The sequence below is a fragment of the Genypterus blacodes genome, unplaced genomic scaffold (assembly GCF_046128005.1).
Source record: "Genypterus blacodes isolate CSIRO-AG114 ecotype Tasmania unplaced genomic scaffold, CSIRO-AGI_Gbla_v1 ptg000195l_1, whole genome shotgun sequence".
Classification (NCBI taxonomy): domain Eukaryota; kingdom Metazoa; phylum Chordata; class Actinopteri; order Ophidiiformes; family Ophidiidae; genus Genypterus; species Genypterus blacodes.
Window position 1 is genome coordinate 1,043,764 of NW_027466995.1, and position 20,537 is coordinate 1,064,300.

At 43.6% G+C, this 20,537-nt stretch overlaps 1 protein-coding gene across 1 annotated transcript; it reads left to right on the forward strand.

The window, feature by feature from the left end:
• Positions 1-447: 447 nt before the first annotated feature.
• Positions 448-19,541, forward strand: hs3st1l1 (heparan sulfate (glucosamine) 3-O-sulfotransferase 1-like1). Its single transcript, XM_076169316.1, has 2 exons — positions 448-739; positions 18,072-19,541. Exon 2 carries the CDS (start codon positions 18,243-18,245, stop codon positions 19,182-19,184), a length of 942 nt encoding a protein of 313 aa, XP_076025431.1. The 5' UTR covers positions 448-739; positions 18,072-18,242; the 3' UTR covers positions 19,185-19,541.
• Positions 19,542-20,537: the final 996 nt, after the last annotated feature.

Genomic DNA, 20,537 nt, shown 5'->3' on the forward strand with positions numbered 1-20,537 from the left:
ATGTAAGATGACAACAGTAAGTGAGGATGATTGATCGACATCATTTGGCAATTAAATTATCAATAATTCATATTGGATTGCATTGTGTTTGGCACCCAAACACTGACCTTGTGGCGCCTGTGTGTGGATAAAGTGCAGTTACAGGGTCAATGATGTGATATTTACTGGTTAATGTTCAATGGCCCATTGCTTTTTCTGCTTTTAGTGCGTTAACAAAACATTAGCTTGTGTCCATCGGGAATTAAAGCGCTCGTTCGTAGTTCGTCGTGATCTGTAAAATGTAAATGCAAATAAATATAATGAGGGGCTAAGTTAAAGGTTATTGCGTGAACATTTGCGGTTGTAGGAGTGAGCGTATGGAGAAACACCTTACCTGATCATCTGACGGCACACGGCTCCTCCCCGCCCCTCCTGCCTCACACACACACCCAGCGGCTCGGACACAAACTCTCTCCCTCTCTCTCTCTCTCCCTCACCGCCGCGCATACACACTCTCCATCCCCTGCGCGCACATGACATGACGGAGTCGAGCGAACCACTTTAACCGTAACACCCAAACCGAAGGCTCCTTTTCCAACCGCGTGTCCGCCTTCCCAGGTGACGCCGGCGATGAGCGAGGCGGACGCGGCAGACACGCGAGCTTTCTCCGCCGGCTGGACCGCGGCTCGGCATCTTCCTTGCCCGAGATCGACCCAGAGCCGAGAGGCGCACTGAGACCCGCAGCGACCCCCGGAGCGAGGTAACCGGATTCTTCTCTTAACATTTCCCTATACTTTGTCCGTTTGAACCCCACTGCTCTCCAACGATCGGGTACACACACACACACGCACACGCACATACACACACTTCAATAGCCCTGCTTTCGGACAAAATTGTGTTTTAACGCCTTTTAATTCATTTCTTCCATTATAAAGACACAATCAAACCCCCATCTCCGCGCAAAAGCTCCTCTCTGACATTTGGAGACGTTCATTTATGTCAAATGCCTTCCCTCCTCTCACCGCCGTTCACATTCCGATGTCCTGTAACGAGGCATTCATCAAACTAATTGAAATTGAATTCAATACATTAGCTTTAATATCCGGAGGGAGTAAAGTTTGAGCTGACTACGTCTTATTTGGATAATTCGATTGTGTGGGTTGTGTAATGTGAAAAATGAACTTAACACTTCAAAGGTATTACAACTTTTTACCTTAGTGTTGTTTTCTGTACATGTATAATTCAGATGACAAGTAAGAGCAAATATCTATTCATACTTGGTCCTTGAATGCAAATGACTGATGGATGAAACTGTAGAATTGCATGTATTGATGTGTAGGTTGGCTTTATATCCACTCACTGCAATAGGCAAGGGCACCCAGTGGTGAATGCAACTCACGATCTCTGCTCTCTGTTATTAGTGAAACGTAGCCTTGATCTAGAGTTACTTCTCCTCAGCATCTCATTCTCCTGTATCTGGTATCAGCTTTACCTTGTGAAATGCCAGCAGTCACCTTTAACACCTCAGAGGTTGCAAATTGCCACAGGCTGTGAGATTCAGCTTTAATTATGAGCATGTGGGTGTGAGGCTTCTAGCTGCAGGATTTACCCAACACACAAACCAGGCATCAGTGTTTCACAGAATTAAGTTTTATATTCAAATCCAAATTAAATTGCCTACACAGTGTTTCAGCCGCCATCATCTTCTTCACGTGGCAGCCTTCATCTGTACACACATACGGTAGCAATTACAATCTTAAATAGTGGGAACAAATCTTAGAGCTTGTTATCGTTCTCTGTGTACAGTTTGTGTTTGACTGTAGATGTGAAAGTATTACTTTTCTTATCTTTGTATTACAAGCACTGCTCCATTATAAAGATAAAACTAACCCAGATAGAAGCTTTTACTCCAAGCCCAACTGATGTACAATTGATTGTTGTGATCAATTCCAGCCTTTCTTGCAAAATATTCTTATCGATCATATTGTAAAAGACGTATAGATGAGAAACAGAAACAGAGGTAAGTGAAGGTTTACCTGGAAGAACATTCTAGATGGAACCTAATGAAGGTAAAGATATTAAACAGGGGCAAATGGAGAGAGAACCTCAGTTGGTTGGATAAGAAGGAGTTAAAGGTCAATTAGAAAGACGACGGGACAACCTTATTATTTGTTATTTTCACACATGACCGACCATGGAGAATGAGCGGACTGTTAAAAAGTGGGACAATGTTATGTTGTTTGTTTGCTTTCTCGCTGCTGATCTGGAGCCAAATGGGCCAGGGAAGGTGAGGTGAGGCGAGAGAGAGAACGAGAGAGGGAGAGGGAGAAGGCGGCAGGGTGGCCATTCTGTGGGACTTTCACCATCGTAACTGTTTATGAGACCGGTTGTAAAGACGGCTCAGGTTCAGGGAAGCGTTATTATCCTAAACCCCTATAGAAAACTCAAAGTGTCTGCGTGATGTATGAGTAGGCAAATGTGCAGGGTCAGTGGCTGTTACATCACCGTGTAGCAGCGGAGAGCCATTTCATGTAGGGTTGATAAAGGAGGAGGAGGAGGAGAAAAACACTTTCTTGTGTACAGTTTCCCCGTTGATGTTTTCTTTGATGGAGTTTATCCACTTGGCTTCACTCGGAGCAGGAGGGAGGGGAAACATGTGCAACACCAGAAAAGTGCAATTTCATTTTCCAGTCCGGTACAAAATAACAGGAGAGTGGAATGAGTTCACGTTTAATGAGATTATGTTTGTTTAATTAAAGGATGGAAACTATTAGCGGAGGCATATGGGAAACTTATGTCCTCTTTATGTTTGGGGGGGGGGTTGAGATAAAGGAGGGAACATTTAGGTCTTTAAAATACGACTGACCCTATCTCAAAGACTTAATTTCTGAGTTAATGAATATTCTCTCGTTTGAGTGTCAGCCATTAACGAAGACAGCCTGGACTAGTAAGTGTGTGGTTAAAGGTGTGGCTTCCTCTTGTTACCATAGTGATAGGGTTCACAGGGACCAGGTGTCATTATTTCATTGCTCCTGTGTGGAATAGAAGAAGTCAGCTGTCATGTGGGGACCAGGGAGCGCAGTGATGTGGTGAAGCAGTCATCCTGCATTGTGATGTCATAGAGTTTTGTGTGCACGCTCGCACTCCTTGGTTAGATCCCCCCGTGTCCCCCTATGGGCTGATGATGACTGGTCAGAGGAGTATCATATCAGCCTTGCGTGGTTGGGGAGGGGGAATTATAGGATTAGCAACAACTTCATGCTCATTCCCTTGGTAGCTTACCGGCTTCCAAATCCGATGGAGGCAATTGTTGTTTTAAGTAGCTTGGCAGTTGAGCGTGGAAGCGAGCACAAATTCTCCCAAGGCTTTAGAGATCTGGTGCAGCATACACACGAGGCTTTTGGAACTACCTTATGCCTGCTATTCATGCTCTTTCATGATGAGCAACTGAGCAACTAAGAGAGGGCCATGAAACTGGCTGCCAGACTCCTCACTCCAATCCTTGGTTTATACATAATAGATAAGTCACTGTAACTTACAGTACAGGGCCATATCTAGGCTAATGCCTAGATTTGCATATTTGTGCCGAACTCCATAATTCATGAGTGTGTGTGTGTGTACAGCAGGCAGCAAACAACGGTGCAAAGAGCCACCTTGGTCCATATGCTATCTGCCATATTTTTAGGAAGCTAATAACCACCATGTGCACCAACAGCCGAGTTTGAGAAGGCGGCACGGAATCTGTCATTCCCGTGCATGAGGGAGCTGTGTCTTCATCTTCAAAAGGCTCCCAGTCTGGAATCAGCCCGTGGGAAAGCCTTATTAAAGACGCCCAGATTCTGAGGAGGATCCTTGATGCACCCGATAGGACAACACCCCGCCCGCTCCCCCCGCCTTTTTCTGCTCAATTTGATGTTATTTTGATTTAGCTGGATGGGGTAAGAGCGTGTGAAAGAGGAGACAGCCGAGGGTGGTGACACCTCGGAGCGAACAGATTTCATGGGCCACTTTTTCATCAAGAGGCTCAACAAAGCCTGACGCCGCCATCATCGCCGAGCATTATGAAGTAGATTTATCCATCGGGTCGATAGCCATACCATTATTTATTCATTACCTTTGTTCCCCCGCCTGTCTCAGATGAGTGGGAGCATGTCACACACATATCCCGTTACTGGGGGTTGTTTGGTGTATATGTAGTTCTTTTTATATCACACCCATGTCTCGTGTGTGCGTGTGTGTCACTTTAATGGCGCCTGTATCTTCTGAGGGATCGTGACCCCGTCATGTAGAGTGAGATTTGTTTTGATTAAGATGACTCACCTCTGCTTTAAGCCTATGTGTCAGTTTATTCTCTCTCTCTCTCTCTCTGTGCATCTTGAAAGTGAAAGTAACAGATCAGAGGCTTTTCAGAGTGTTTTCTATCTATTAAATGTGTTCCTGTTTGGTCTGTTGGCCTGAAAGCAAAAGAAACGTTTTAATGAAAAAAAAGGCTCCACCCTGGTCTTTGCCTATAAAATAAATAGATTTCATTTAAATATAACCAGGGGAGCTGTTAAAGTGCGTCCAATAACAAGGTGATAAGGAATTACATCATGTGAAAGCAGCTTTATGAATACTCTCAGATCAGCCACTGGGTCCTCATTCTAAACAGATTTTTCACATTTAATATTCATTATTAAACTTTGTTAAGAAGCTGGAACCAGTTTTTCCTTTTGTCCTTTTGTTTATACTTCAGTGGCAGTAATCCTGATAGTGCAGATGAATACTCATGAGGACAAAATGTCAAGCAGTGGGTCCTCTTGGCTCACACTCCTGCCAACACCCCGAGCAACATTTGACATTTGTTCAGTAAGCAAAGAGGTTGGTTTGTCTAAATATGAAATTTGATCTTTATGGATAGTGATGGAGGCGAATAGCTGCGAAGGTCACCTCACACCTGGCAGAGGCAAAGCGGCCAATCAAAGCCTTACTTTGATTTCTATGTTCAAACCAGAGGAGAGGCGCAGTTATGATGACATCGTCTCTCACGTCTAAACTCACGCTCCATGTAAAGCTCTCATAAGATCAAATTACTTGTTAAGACATATGAGCATATACTGATTGAACAGCTTTCACACACACACACACATGCACACACACACAGATCTCATGCATGTCTCAGTCATGGATGCAGTTTTGTTTAAGCCATTGTGAGCTATCCGTGGTGCTGGAGGAGCCTGTTCGCCTTTTGTTTTTGGAACAGAAAGTGTCAAGACGAGCACATCTCAACCCCCCCCCCCCCACACTCACTCACACACACACACACACACCCACCACCCTCTCCAACACAAAGGAGAATCCCACTCAACTGAAACTTTGAAATTTGACATTCCAATTGTTCTGATTTTTCAAAATCCTGGCTCAAAGGCAAAGACAGCCGACACTAAGACTTGTCATGTTGTTGGTGTGTGGTGTGTCTATGACTTGTGTGCCAAGATGTAATGTAAAAATAGGGAATTTAGTATCGTATTCTTTACAACAACCCTGAAAACCAATGACTTGAGGGCAAACTCATTACGTGTTTGGTAACCTTCCACCACATTTGCGTCGCTGCTGCTTCCTATCCTCCAAGTTCACTCGCTGCTGCAGACGGAATTTACACGCTAAAACTCTTTTTTCTCTCATTCCGCCATCTGTTGTTGCCATAAACACGGAACACTATAGCATAAAACTAGTCTTTTATTATATCAAGCAATTTTCCTTTTGTGCCATAAAACAATCAAGCAGATGTATTATCGGTCCAGTAAGCTGCTCCGCTTTAATTATGGATGCATGCGGCCTTTGGTTTATCCCAGATTCCATTTTTTTTTGCTAAAATAAACACTGGCTGGAAAAATGGAAAACAAAAACAAGTCCGGATTGTTTTCTGGCAAATAATCAGCAATCCACTCTAAAGCTTACACAGAAATTGGACACATTTTATGATACATTTTGGTAAATATTTCGATTTCCTGACATTTCACACTCAGTTTAATCTGGTAATTACATTATTTGTTGCTTTCATAAATCTACACTGCACTTGTTGTTGAACATGTTCATGTTTTCCTAGATTGATCAGCTGTGATAATTTAGCCTTAAGAATGTTGATTATTTAATTTTCCTCTTAATATTTGTTGTCTCGTCAACACAAGCGAGTCCAATCACAGCGTCTCATACATGGAAAAGCTTGGATTGTCTCTTCAAACTTTTCCAGGACATGTTATGTAAATTGAACTAACAGTTGTCCAAATGATCATTCCCATATGCAAATTGAATATATAGCTGTAAATTAAATTAAATTAACCCTCTGTGTCATTTAATGCGTGTAACATGGATGTTTTATGGCTTTCATTAACAACAGTGCTGCGTGAAAAACACCATCAGGCCTTCAGTTTATGTCTATGTGTCATCATGGGCACTTTTGCTCTTGGTGCTTCACCACAGAGGATCGTTAGAACATTCTGGAAACGTCTCAACCCAGTAAAAAAAAAAAATCTGACCCAATTCGGCCCTCACGGTTTCATTACACTGATTACTTCATGTCCCTTGTACCACATTTCAATAGGATTATGGGGTGTTGGCTGCGTTCTGCAGGACAGAAGGGATCGCCGGTGTCACTTTTGAAAGGCGGTCAGCTCCAGCCTCCGCAGTTTCAAATAAAATGCGGCGTGTGCTCTTTCTCATCACAGGTTTTCATGAGAGTTGCTTTGAGAGACTGTTCACCATTGTTCAGAAGTGCAGATCAGGCTGTTTTCAAGAGTGAGAGTTAAGATAAAAAATTGATGAACTGTTTTATGATAAGAACACCATCAAACCCTTCACATTTAGTTGTTTATAATGGCTAATTGTGCTGGTGTAGCTGCTCAGATTTCCAGAGCGGCATCGGATGCAGGCCACAGAGGGAAACTTGACACCCAGCAAATTGACCCCATCCACCCCGCCTCCCAAAATGTAGTTAAATATGAAGAAATTACTTGTTTAACGCGTGATTAATCCCTGATACAGCATATCTAAACAAAGGAAACCCAGCGTTTCTATTTTCTTTGCGAGATAAGGGCGGCAATCAGCAGTTAGGGTCATGGCGAGGTTTTATTAAAAGACGCACGCAGAGAACGCAAACAAATTCATCTGTTCGCATTCATTAGGGGATGACTCTCCAGTCTGGAGATTCATCTTCATTATCCGCCCGAGCACCAGGCAGATAACGCTGCCTCATTTGCTCTCCGAGTCTCAATTTTCCCCGAACGATAATGCGGCTCCTCTTTTGTGTCGCTGTCGTCAAGACTGGCAAGCCATTCTCCCAAAATGCACGCAGGATTACAAAGGTTAATCGTCAATTTAAAGCTAATCTTTGTTAAATACCAATAAAGCTGTGGTGTGCGCTTGAGACCGATATAATCAGACAAACCCCAAAACAATCCTCTATCTAAATGAAGTGAAAGATGGTTAATCTGGGATTTCCAGCAGGGGTTGATGAAGGAGGAGGGGAAGCTTCGCGTCGCAAGTCCCCACTAATGTTCCATTGTTCCGCTAAATTTAGTTACCATTTCCCTCTTAACCTCAGAAATTCTATGACGTCTTGATCCTGTTAAGCACGATTGTCTCTAGCGAGTTCCTTATCACTCTATACTATATCCTCGCACCAGCGTTTAAGTCTCGGCTCTCAGCAGTGTCGGAGAAAATTGAACTTGTATGTATCTACTCTTGTTTCATTGTTGCTATGGAGTTGAGATAATTACAGAGTTTCCAAATTATGCAATCAGCGGTGAGATCCCTCATTTCCCAGTCTGGGAAAATGAGTAATTAATTTTCTCCCCTTTCCCTCCTCACTTATTATGCAGGCAGGAGGGAACGCAGGATACTTGTCATAACTTGTACATGATCTGGTGAGACATATCTGCTTACTAGGCTAATTAAAATATGAGCAAGTCGCCTTCATCCCACCTGGTTCATATGTTGTTTGGCAGTTCATGGTCCCAAACTGAAACAACCCTTTTAAAAATGTTCTCATTTGTATCATCGGGTGGTGGATGTTAATGTATCCAGTCCTTCTTCTACTTCTTCTACTCATCTCTGTAGTCTAATTCTTTATTTTTCTGGCACACTTGTTGAATAACAGGATTACCTTCAGGACAAAAAGTAACATTTCCCCTTGACCTAAGCCAGTTTAGTCTCTCAGGCAGGAATTTACAATAATGGGAAATGGAATCAGCTCACCTTAATGGCTAAGGCAGTAATTCCATTGACAAGGTGGACTTCTTTAATAAAGATAAGCCCCGGGAAAATCAATAACCTGAACTAATTTAGAGAGGACTCAGACCTGTCTAGACAAACACAGCATCCACATCTGACCGAACTCGGCTCCTCAAGCCCTTTTAAAAGGGCTTTTCATTGATATTGCTTTGAGAATACACTAAGGTTTTTTCCTTAGTCTTTGCTACAAGACACAGTAACAAAGCAAGAACAACAAGCAATGCTGCCGATGCCCTTTCAGTGCTTCTTTTTATTCCCCCATTATGCCTCCGATGCTGGGTCCACAAACTTCTCTAATTAAGAATTCGTCTTCAGCAAATTCTCCCATAAAATGACCCTCGCTGCAGAACGTAGGGTGATAAAAGGTGTTATTGGACCTGCGATCTCCTTCGCCTCTTATCTCTCATAAACACTTCAGTTGGGTTTACAGGGCAATGGAGGCGGCGGAATGAGCAATAAGCCAAAGGGGAATAGTGAGGGACTGATGACTTATTCATGAAGAACAGCGCAACAAGAGGGCAGAGATGAAATTGACAGTGAGAGGTTCTTATCCTGTAAGTTGTTATGTAGTTCTGATAAGACCTGTCTCGTATTTAGAGCTGATTAATCTCTGGCCTAGGTGTTTGTCTCAGTGTGCACTATGGTGATGGTTTAACTAATGGAATACATACTGTGTGAATATAAAATAATATTGCCTACTCATTTGTCTTACCTGGGCTCTAATATAAGAGCTGGACCAAAGGATTCACTGCCACCAGAGTCCTCCTGCTGTAATCAAATGCACCTTTTATTCCCTGTAACGTTGTAACCTGATTCTGTCATGTACCCGGAGCTGTACACACAGTCATTACATCCCAAACAAGGTTTTTACATATTTAAAATTAGCCTGAATTCTTTGGCTACAGCTAAAAAAACAACTGCGCTTTCATTTGAAAGTCAGCTGTGTTTTTACCTGCACCTCATTTCACCATGTGCATGCTCCAGTGACTTCAACCAATGGCAAATCCTACCTTGCTATGCAGTCTGAACACAAGATGTGTGTTGCAGGATTTCATTAAACCCGCAATCGCTGTTGTGTTCCTCAAAACAAACAAGAGAGACAATATAAAGTAACACAGACTGCCATTATGTGCGGTTAGCCTTCCTTGAAAATGTCTGTAAACAGAGACTCACTGCTAGTGGAAAGTCTGCTAAGAAAGCAGATGTAAAGCCCAGCTGGCACGAGAGTTTTCATCTCCTTTCAGGCAGACGGGAAATTTGCACTGACGTGTGGCAGACTAGCAGCTTGGTGCAACACAGCGGCGGTGTGGAGCAGCGCGGAGGCAAATGTTGTGAACAAGGTAATGATAGAGCTCACGACAGCCATGTGGATCTATGATGTGTTTATATCTTCCCCCATCTCTGGCCAATCAGACCCCTGAAGCACTGCCTGCCACAGAGGCAGAAACAAGGCACAAGGAAATGGAGCTGGAGATTGTTATTATAGATAAACACCTACCTTACGATCTAGTTTGCCCTGCAAGTAGGGAATTACAAGGTGTAGTAAAACACCCGGTGCCACAGTGAACCAGCACACACACTCGTGCTCAGGAGCAGGTGATTATTAAAAGTAAACTTTATAATGGCTTTTTTTTTCATTTGTGTTTTAATTATATCTTTTTATTGATTTCTCGTGGACAAAGACAAGAGGTGTGTGTTTGTGCATTCATTAAGCGGGTTTTACATTTGTGCTTTGATTAATAATTTCTCCTCTCTGATTGTGTTACAATCAATGGCCAGCATGTGAAGCAACAACTTGAATTACTTATGTTGATGAGGTAGCGTGATACTGTGAAAGGCTCATGTTAGCATTGTGCTTGAACACGTCCAAGGTCAAACACTGTCATTGTTGATGTCGCTGTTAATTGTCTTTTTTCAAAATGAATCACTCTTTTGAATTTTGAAATGAATCCCAGTCTAGACAGTACATAGCTCCATCCCTGCCTCTGCATTTGTTTTCTCTCTTCTTTCATTTTCTGTATGTCTAGGTTGAGCTTCCTGTTGTTCACTTGTATGCCAGAGACATCCTGCTGCAGCAGAGAGCAACAGAAACGGCACTAACAAACCTCACCGTGTAACGGCCTTCAATCAGAGCCAAGCACAGGCCAGCCCCATGGGACGTGCTTTAAGTTAAATGCATTATCACCAGCTCACTAACCGCAGTCTGGTGTTGAATCACAGCAGCGTTTGGCACCCAGCAGCGAATCACAGAAGGTCCAGACACCAAACCACGAGTTCCACAGTGCTGAATACATATTTGTAATGGTGGGAAAACACTGGCAGATCTGTGACGTGTGTGTATATGCGTGTTTGTCTGTCCAATAGCGTGATGTGCCAGAGAAAGAGAAAGTTTTCTACTTCATGTATATCTGCACGCCAGCTGTTGTTTGATGAAATAAACATACATTTTGTCACGGCGCTCCTCAGGGATAATAACGTGCCGTCTGCACACGAAGAGCTCATTGGTAGCAACTTCCACTGCACAAGAACTCCGTTTCCATAAATGGTAAAATGGTGTTTTACTTGGCTTGCCCGGTAATATCAATCAGACCGATGTTGAAAACAAGTCTGATAGATTCGACCTGGAATTCAGAACAAAAATATGACTAAAAGCTTTTTCATTTTGCCCTCTACTCGCCGCCGGTGTGTTTGCTGCCTCTAATGCAGTTACCCACCATTTTCAAGGTGGGCTGGAAACATCAAACTCTCACTCTACTACATTAATTTGGTGAATCTGGGTTTTTTTTTTGTTTCTTTGCAAACTAACACTTTAAACTGAACATTTGATAAACGCATCAAATCCATCTGTTGCTAGGCGCATATACAGCATGCTGGGTTTACTAAGGAGTTTCATTTGTTGGTTCAAAATTGGAGAAAGATGCTGTTCATTTATTTTTTATTACATTACTACTTAGAAGAACATAAACTTCTACTATTTCAGTTTTTTGTCGAAGTAGAGTTTTGTACATTTTGTCATCACGCTCAATTTGTTGGCTGCTGTTTCATCTCTGTCATTGTAGAATTCTTGCACTTTCCTCGTCACCGCTGGGCTATTTTGCAGCCGGGCGTCACCGTAGTTTTCTCATTAAGCTACTTATCAGATTGGCCTCATCAAAGATTGAGAGAATCCTCACGGTTCATTACAACAAGATGCCCTGCTTTTTATTAGAAGTAATTCATCCATAATGTATGTGTGTATTACAGTTTGCAGGAGGTCTGTGAGACGGTGGAACACAGCCGCAGCTTTTCCAGAGGCTAGAGACGAGAGTGGAAAGTCGGTGCATTTGTTTTGATTAAGTCGACACTGCGGTCTTCCCTTTTCTATGAATTGCAGAGTAATTATATTTACATGGAGGAGATGGGACTCATTGTGAAAGGCACGATGGGAGAACCACGATAAGAAACACAGAATCATTACATCGGTGGAGCTAAATTATCTCAGCATCAGGTGATGAGAAGGCTATTCCAGCGGGGCATTGGAGAGCATAGGTACTTTATCAGGAGTGACAGGTTGAATGATCATCAGGCTACACTCTGATTGAATTCTTGCTCGTTGTCTGTGTTGTTTCTGACCGACCGCAGAACAATTCCCGGGGTGAGTCAGCTTCTCTGGGATTGGTTGCTTCCACTCATCCAAGAATGATGAGCAAGTCAGCCTGTTTTATCTGCCAAAATGCCTCCCGGGAATCCAGGCGATGTCAGTTGATGCTTGAAATAAATCTCCGAGCATTGACAAATGTCAAAGCCGGTGTGGGGAAAGCCTATCCAGTGATGCAGCAATGTATGCATGATAAAGCTATCCCGTGTCGGCTTCTGGATGAATAGTGATATGTTTAGGCTGAGTAAATTGAAGGGCTATTGACATGGCAAAGTGACATTTCACGGTAGTGTGCTGCATTAAGTGATCTGCATTATTCATGCCAAAAACAGGTTAGGGCATATTTGCATCCTTCACATGTGTAAAATGGTGTAGGTTTTGTTTATTGATGAAGAAGTTAATGCAGAGAAGGTAAATCAGACAGGCGGTGGTGATGTTGCGCGTCTCGAATTCTGCATGTGGGCAGATGGTAGTGGGCAGAAGGATCGTAATTGCGAGAGGCTGAGTTCCACAATGAGCCCCTCCGCATGAAAATGTGCTGAAAATACCACTATACTCTGAAGGCTTAACACAATGCATAGAAGATCGCAGTTAAAGCACTGTTATTAGTGTCGGGGCCACATGTGTCTGGGTGTACTGGTAAATGACAGATTATCCCCTCTTCAAATCCATAATGAATGCCTCCGCTGACATGTGGGTGTGGATTAGGTCATCATCTTCTACTCTCCAGAAATAGCCAGATATTGCTCCTTTTTCAGAGCTGCTGTGTAATTTCCTCTCAAATCAAGCAAATGTATTCTCTCTGCCCGTCTCACCCAGCATGAGACGCCCTGTTTATGGCATAGACTTTGTAAACATGAGAAAAATTTCCATTACACAAGTGCATAAACATGTTTAATTAATGTTCATGCAACACCACATGTCAGGATAAAAGCAATCTATCACATGTGGTTCCCGCGTTGGCTGCCATCCATCACATGCACAACAATCTCATCAGACGCAAGTGTCAATCATAGAGCACTGGTTGTCTGCTGTCCTTGAAGTTCCTAAGACAAAAGTGAACTTTGTCACTGAGATGCAATCCATCCACTGCATTTCAATAAAAAAACATTTGTGATAGTGTGTGATCCTCTCCCACCAGGGGGCCTCAGGATATTGCAGTGATTGTTTGGAGTGTCTGTGCCACCGTGGAGTCGTCATCGTCGCATTACAGGATTTTTACTGCCTGCTCAACCTTAAATCACCATTGGAATGATAAAGGTGTAGTCGGGTATTATATTAGTAATGTTACAGCTGGGTGGTGCCAAATCTATGTTATGGTTTCGCAATCTCACAGCGTCTCGGAGTTTGTTTGTTGTACCCGTTGGGGTGAGGAACTTGCAGCTTTATGACTGTCTCATGTTTACACCTACACACTAATTATGCTCTGGTTATGCAAGGCCCCAGTGTGAATACCAAGTGCATCCGTTCTAAATAAATGAAGTGAAATGACCTCATCTAACTCTTAACATAACTCCGCTCTGCTTCAAACCTATAATCCTGCCTCTAATCAGCCACGATTGAAAGTACCTGTTGTGGTCAAGCAGCCTTTGTAGGGAGAATAATGAGAATAACAACCTCATTCACATCAGGCCCCAAAGTCGCTTACGCACCACAAAGTTGCTCTAATACAACAATATTCTTCCCTCTGCATTTAAAAATACATTTTATGCTAATGCAGAACGTTTGTTTTCAGTGTTTTAGTCCGTTTCACACATTGTTGGGATTCATGATTTACTGGATGTTTTTCTGTAGTTTACTTCAAAAGCACTAGAAAGTGGATATTGTGCCGATGTGCCGTTCAGAGTAGTAGGAGACACTGTAAGAGATGAAAGGTCTGAATTCTAATGAGAGGATTTTGCTTGTTTATGCGAATCATGTCATTATTTCCAAGAGAAACAGTGAGAAGAAGGGATAAAACATCATTAACCAACATCCGTAGTGAATAGCTAAAACCTTAAGATGCCAAAACAAAATTAATAGATTGGGCCAGTAGTCTTAGTGTGAACAAAAATGTGGGAGTATGATTTCAGAGTTAAAGTTGGATGTGTGTGGGTGAGATTTAGTGTATATGCCTGGTTTAGGGGGCTTGTTAGAAAGAAAGGAGACGACGAAAAGAGATGGAAGAGTGCAGGAGCAAAGGGGAAAGTGCAGGCAGAAAACAGAATGAAGAGGCTCGGATGTGTGTGTGTGTGTGTGTGTCCCCTGGGGATGTTTTTTTGTACGGTGGTAGGGAGGTGGGGTCAGTGTGTGTGTGTGTTACAATGTTGTGAGCCAGTGAAACAGTTATAAGAGACGGAGACGGGCGAGCAGAGAATCAGCCCGGAGGTGTTTGTTTCTGCACTCATTCCTGTGTAGCCAAATGAGAGGATGAAACAATCCACAACTTTTATTGCTTCTGTGTAAATCGTGTTACGGTTGCAAAACTCCAAAACCCTGACCACAGTTGCTTTCATGAAGGTGCAATAAAACATTTGAGGTGTAAGAGCGAGTGTTATTTTGCTTATAAGTGAATTAGAGAGAGGCCCAAATCACCTTCTGTTCTGTCTCCTGTGCACCACATGCCTTTGCTGCACTCAGGAGCCAGAGCGCTGCCAACTCCCCAGGTGAGTAACTCTCCTTCAACCCCTGTTGAAGTTTACAGAGTCCTGGTGAAAGTATGCCGGGAGACAAGAGAAACAATCAAAAGTTGCATCTATTTCACTGCAGAAATACAAAGCAGGTATCTGTTTTTTAAGAGCCGTAAATTGACATATGAATAGAACAAAATCATTTTTTCAGGTCAAAGAAAGGTTCAAAGAAAATAACACTCTTATCTTTGCCTGCAATTAATCCACTCTACCAGCACACATTTCCTCCCCTTTGTAATCAACCTTTATTGTAGCAATAATTGTTTTGTACTAATGTCTCTAATGAGCTCTCATTACAAAAACAAAGCTGTTCTGTACAATACCTGCTGCCTGCCATAGTTAATGGCGGGGGGGAAGCTGCTGAATATGAATGAGGGGTTGTTCTCACTCTGGCTGTATTGAGACGACTGTTTGGGTTAATTAGTAAGAACCTGTGTTTCTGTGGGGGCTCAGATCCAGAGTGCTTTTCTCTTGGCCTGGTGGGATAATAATGGCTTGTGCAGGTTTGTCAGCTGTGCTGTCTGCTCAGACGGATGGCTGCACTTTGCTATGGAGCCAGAAAAGTTGGAAGTTTTTAAGCTTTGTGTTTATACGCCGTATCATGGGGCTCACAAGTGAAATACGGTCTAAATGATTTTTTTTTAAATGGTGCTCTTGTGTGCACCGTGTTCTGTTCCCACTTAGTCATGTTCGTCTGCTGATACATTTGGAGGAGGCTTAAAAAATGAGTCAGAAGTTCCAGAAGATCCAGACTCTGCAATGTGACAGACTCGGACTCATCTATAGATGTTGTGTTATGTGTGCGTTATGTGAGTTCTCCAAGCTCATCTTTGGAATGAGGGACCAAACACACATAGTTCTGAAGCACACTGCACACCCAGTTGTTACACTCTGCAGCCTCCGTGTCACCATTGTTCTTCCCCTGCCAGAGTGTTGCCGTGTAACCTTCCACTGGCCCCACGGTGTTCAGTGCAAATACTCCTGGTTAAGTGGTCTGTGAGATAGTGTGGCCGCCATGTGCTGAATGAGAAGCTGGAGAGATATGCATCAAGTGACGAATAAAGCAATAAGGCCCGGTGGAATGTGAAACAATGGCTCCTTCCAGGTGGCGGTGTGCTGTGAGCGGAGTGGGGGGAATTGGATGAGACAGAAAGCTCGTCTGGCTGCCTGGCTGTTAGCATTGGACTTGGCAGCTCTCTGCCAGGGAAACGCTGACAGGCAGGCGCGCCTGTCACAGCACATAAGTGCCTCCTCACACAACCTGGGGCTCTGTAGGGCAGGTCTGCTCCCCTGCGTTGAGCTCACAGGCCCTGTCCCTCCCTGAAACCACAGGCGGTGTGGAGCTACAGCCATGTGTCATACCTTCTTATCTGGTCCAGTGTCTGTGTGCAAGGTGCTATAAAGTCCAGCAGCAATAATGTGGGATTGTGTCAGAAAAGTTGGGACGGCAGGAGCGGACATAAAAACAATTAATATAGCACAGTGAATATGATTTTAGGATATAAAACTCTGTGCTTCATTGCATAAATCCATCCTCTTACTGTGCATTATTACAGAATTTGGGACACTGGAAACTTTATTATCTGCAGCGCTGTGGGTCGGCTCGCAGCAATTAGTGAAGAGACTAGCTTCAATACTGTGTGACAGTAACTCACCTACTTTCAAACTTACTTTTTAGTTCCAAATGTAGTATCACACACTTCAATGATAAGTTTGCAACACTATTTTATATGGACGCATTAATCTAATGATTTATAATAACAGTGGTCATTTTTGTTTTGTTATTTGTAGACAAAGACAAATCATTTTCCTCTAAATGTTCAAGTTATTTGCTTTGAGAGTAAAACAGCACAAACCTTTAATGTTGCTTCAATGTGGTGATCTACTCTTTGTTACTTGTCAAACTACTTTAAATCACGAGCGGCCGTTTCAAAGTAGCTTCTCCCACACACGCTGATCTCTAATAGGATGACATTTAGTCGAGAGTCTGTTGCCGTACAAATGCAACACTTTCTTTATTTCGCTGTGGAAATGATGGGGAAATATTGACAGAAAGCAGAGAAACTGATGAAAAGTGCAGCCTGCCAACTGACAGTGTTTCCATGGAAGATTAATTAATGTACTTTTCAATTTGGTTTCTGCAGGAACCCCAGTCGCTGTAATTACAGTAAATGCCATCCGCACACACGGGCATTCAGCATCTTGTGCCATTAGTGAAGTAGTGTACACCTTATCAAATAACATGTTGACAGCATTTCTCTACATCTGAAGCCATTTTGTAGCCTCAGATGTGTTTTTGGTGATGAATGAATGAATGCGATGATTTTGTTTTCTGTTGTTTGTACCCAGAATTCAACCGTGTGTGTGTGTGTGTGTGTGTGTGTGTGTGTGTGTGTGTGTGTGTGTGTGTGTGTGTGTGTGTGTGTGTGTGTGTGTGTGTGTGTGTGTGTGTGTGTGTGTGTGTGTGTGTGTGTGTGTGTGTGTGTGTGTGTGTGTGTGTGTGTGTGTGTGTGTGTGTGTGTGTGTGTCCATCTGGCGCTCTGTTCTCAGGCGTAGACTATCGTTGTTTAGATTACCTTTCCCTGACCTCTGCTGCTGTAGCCCTGTTTGCATAGACGGCCCTGTTGATTTGACTAGCGCAGTGTAAGCAGCAGCTGCCTGCTCTTACTTCCTCCTTAAAGGCAGAAGGACATTCATCATTTAGTTTGACACGATAACATTTAGCAATTTCTTGTGTAATTTAAACGCATAGCTACTTGTCACATCAGTTTTAATACACTGAGGTTAACTGAGTGCAAACCATTTCAAAAAGGCCATAATTCGAAATGAAAATACTCACAAAAGCTCAACAATCAAGGATGAGACGAAGCTTAAGCAAGTTTAAAGTTTCCCATGGTTTTATGGAGATCTTCTACAATGTTTAAAGTCCGATTATAAAGCTCTAAATCCCGTTCCTTGTATTTGCTGAGTTGCATTGAGTTGCATATTGATTTTCTTTCCTGGCATGAAAAGAAAAATCAAAGTCACCTAGAAGTGTGAACTCATCTGACTTCCTGCAATAAATGTCTCTTTATACTTCACAAACGCCTCGATTTTGATGCTCCGGGCTGGATGTTAAGTGTATTGATTGCAGTGTGGATTATGACCTGGCCAAGTAAGACAAAGCACTTTAGCCCCTATCTTTGGCCTTCAGCCACACTCGCATATCTCAGGCACAGTTTGTAACGAGCCGTCTCACTAAATATGTTCCTGCTGGAGAAATGACAGCAACAATGGAAGGTGACTTTATACACTGAGAGGCAGAATCAGGATGAAAGAGACTCAAAGAGAGATGAATCAATGTCACCCTTTTGATATCATGCACTTAGAACACACAGGGTTTGGATTTAATGGCCGGATTGGTTTTTGCATGGGAATAAGGAAAGTGCCGTGTCGGTATAATGCAGATATTCATTCTGCTTTATTCCCCTGGAATTTGAAAGCTTTCTTCTTTTCCCTCTTTTGTTCTTTCCTAGATGTGCCCTGGACTGCCAAAGATTTCTCCTGCTCCTCCAGTTGACACTCAATGGCAGACAAAGGCTTCACCCGCTCCTGCTCCCACTGAACTCAGAGAGAGATAGACCTGGTCCACGTCTAAACCACAGCCTCCCTCCTCTGTTAATTAACTTCACACTGGTCCTCTCATCATGGCTTCTGTCTTGGCATCCATCTTTCTTCTGGTTCTCCAGTCGTACGCTGCCCAACCTGAGCTCGTCCGGGCCGGATTTAGTATGACACTCAACCCACTGGACATTGATTCTGGACTAGCAGGGAACGCCTCTGGAGATCTGCCTTCACCTCCTCCTCCAGGAACTAGCAAACGAGCCCCGCACAGCATCATTATCGGGGTACGTAAGGGAGGCACGAGAGCGCTGCTGGAAATGTTGGACATTCACCCCGAGGTTGCTGCTGCTGCCACCGAGGTGCATTTCTTTGACTGGGATGAGAACTACGCCAAAGGCTTTGAGTGGTACCGTGAGCTGATGCCGTACTCTTACCCACATCAGATCACGGTGGAGAAGACGCCAGGCTACTTCACCTCAGCTCTGGCACCTGAACGCATCTGCGCCATGAACTCCTCCATAAAGCTGCTGTTGATTCTGCGCGACCCGGCCGAGCGGGTCATATCTGATTACACCCAGGTGTACTTCAACCGGCTGGAGAACCACAAGCCGGTGCAAGCCATTGAGAACCTGCTGGTGCGTAACGGAGCTCTAAACACCCGGTACAAGGCCATTCAGAGGAGCCTGTACGACATCCATATGCGCAACTGGCTGCGGCACTTCCCCCTGGAACAGATACACATCGTGGACGGGGACGCTCTGATCCGCGACCCCCTGCCGGAGCTGCAGAAAGTGGAGCGTTTCCTCAACCTCCCCCCTCGGATAGTGTCCTCCAACTTCTACTTCAACCAGACCAAGGGGTTTTACTGTATCCGGAGTGACGGGCGAGAGCGCTGCCTGCACGAGTCTAAAGGACGACCCCACCCCATGGTCAACAGCACGGTGATGCAACAGCTGCGCTCCTACCTGCAGGAACACAACCTGACTTTCTACAAGCTGGTGAAGCGCACCTTCAACTGGCAATAAGCGACGCCCATCAACCTGCAGGACTCAAAGGAGCCGTTACCTCGTATTTGATGAGGTTAAGAAAGGGGGAATAAAAGCACTTTATAAACCTGACATTTCAACAACCCTTTGAAGAGCCTGTTAATAACTAAGGTGGTCAAGCTCTGGTTTCAGCAGAGCCGCTCTATATTTACATGAGAAGACAAAACACGTTTAAAACGGACACTACAGATATAAGGGTTAACCGGGGGGTAATCTTTAAGCTTGACAAGTCATTCTCTCTGTACTGGAAGCGTTTAAAGTGATTAAATTGCAGTGAAAATTTGTCATTTATTGAACTTTTCCTCCCTCTTGTTTGATATTCTTCTTCTTGATAATAAATTGTCCTGCTTAAAAGTGTGCCGTGCGTCTCGTCTCCATCGCATCCCGGCTATCAAAACTCTCCTGAGCCGTTGTGTTAGCGAGTAGGTAAAGGTGGGCAATTTGCATTAAAAAATACGCCCTTGAATCGCTGTATAGGAAAGCAGACATTAATGCAAGGAAATGGTTGCCCTGGAGCGGCGCTGGAGTTGCACAGGAATCACTAATGGCTTTGGACATTCAAGGTAGCCAGCGCCTGCAGCTAAATCAGTCGAATCTCCATGGTCAGCAAGCTCAAATCCAGGGAGCTCCCTTCACGTTTCACCGCTGCACCGTTCAACAATTTGCTCAGGTGTAAAGACGGTCATTAAATCATACCCCTAACAGGTCTCTCAGGTCTTTCTAGCGCTGAAAAGGCAATTTACAAATGATGCTATTTCTCTATATTGCCGTCTCCCATAAATATCTCTTTACCAGGAGCACACTCAGCATGTGTTTTCCCAGAAACATCTCCGTGGTGCTGCACGCTGCAGATAGACGCGGGTCATGTTTCTTTCATTGATTGGGCTTTAAACAGCAGCCAAAGCTTACAGCTCCACTGGGATCTGATATCCATGTGATCTTCCCTCACTGTCTGCTGGAATAAGCAGTGTAACTCTCTAAGGAATGCAGTCATTGATATTACTTTGGATCTATATCCAGTACGGAACATGGAAGGATGTGCGGGTGCAGGAATATGTTGAATATTTACATATATACTGCAGTTAATGGGTCACTTGGGGTTTGGAATTTTGATTAGATTAGTTAATATGTGAGGTTATTGCAAAACACACTTTCTGTTTAATGGTATTTTTGGTTAAATATGAAATTGGCTGTAGTTCATTTGACCTCAAAGCCTTTACCCTTTCTCCTCAGCAGGGGGCACATGGACCCCAGAGAAACACGCGTGAGAATAAGGTGAGAAATGTGTCTAGACGTTGGTTCCCCTCCGTCAGAGCACACAGGTGAAGAGCC

Bases quoted from the DNA above. Each gene is read 5' to 3' on its own strand.
- hs3st1l1 (XM_076169316.1), top strand. From the start codon at position 18,243: ATGGCTTCTGTCTTGGCATCCATCTTTCTTCTGGTTCTCCAGTCGTAC.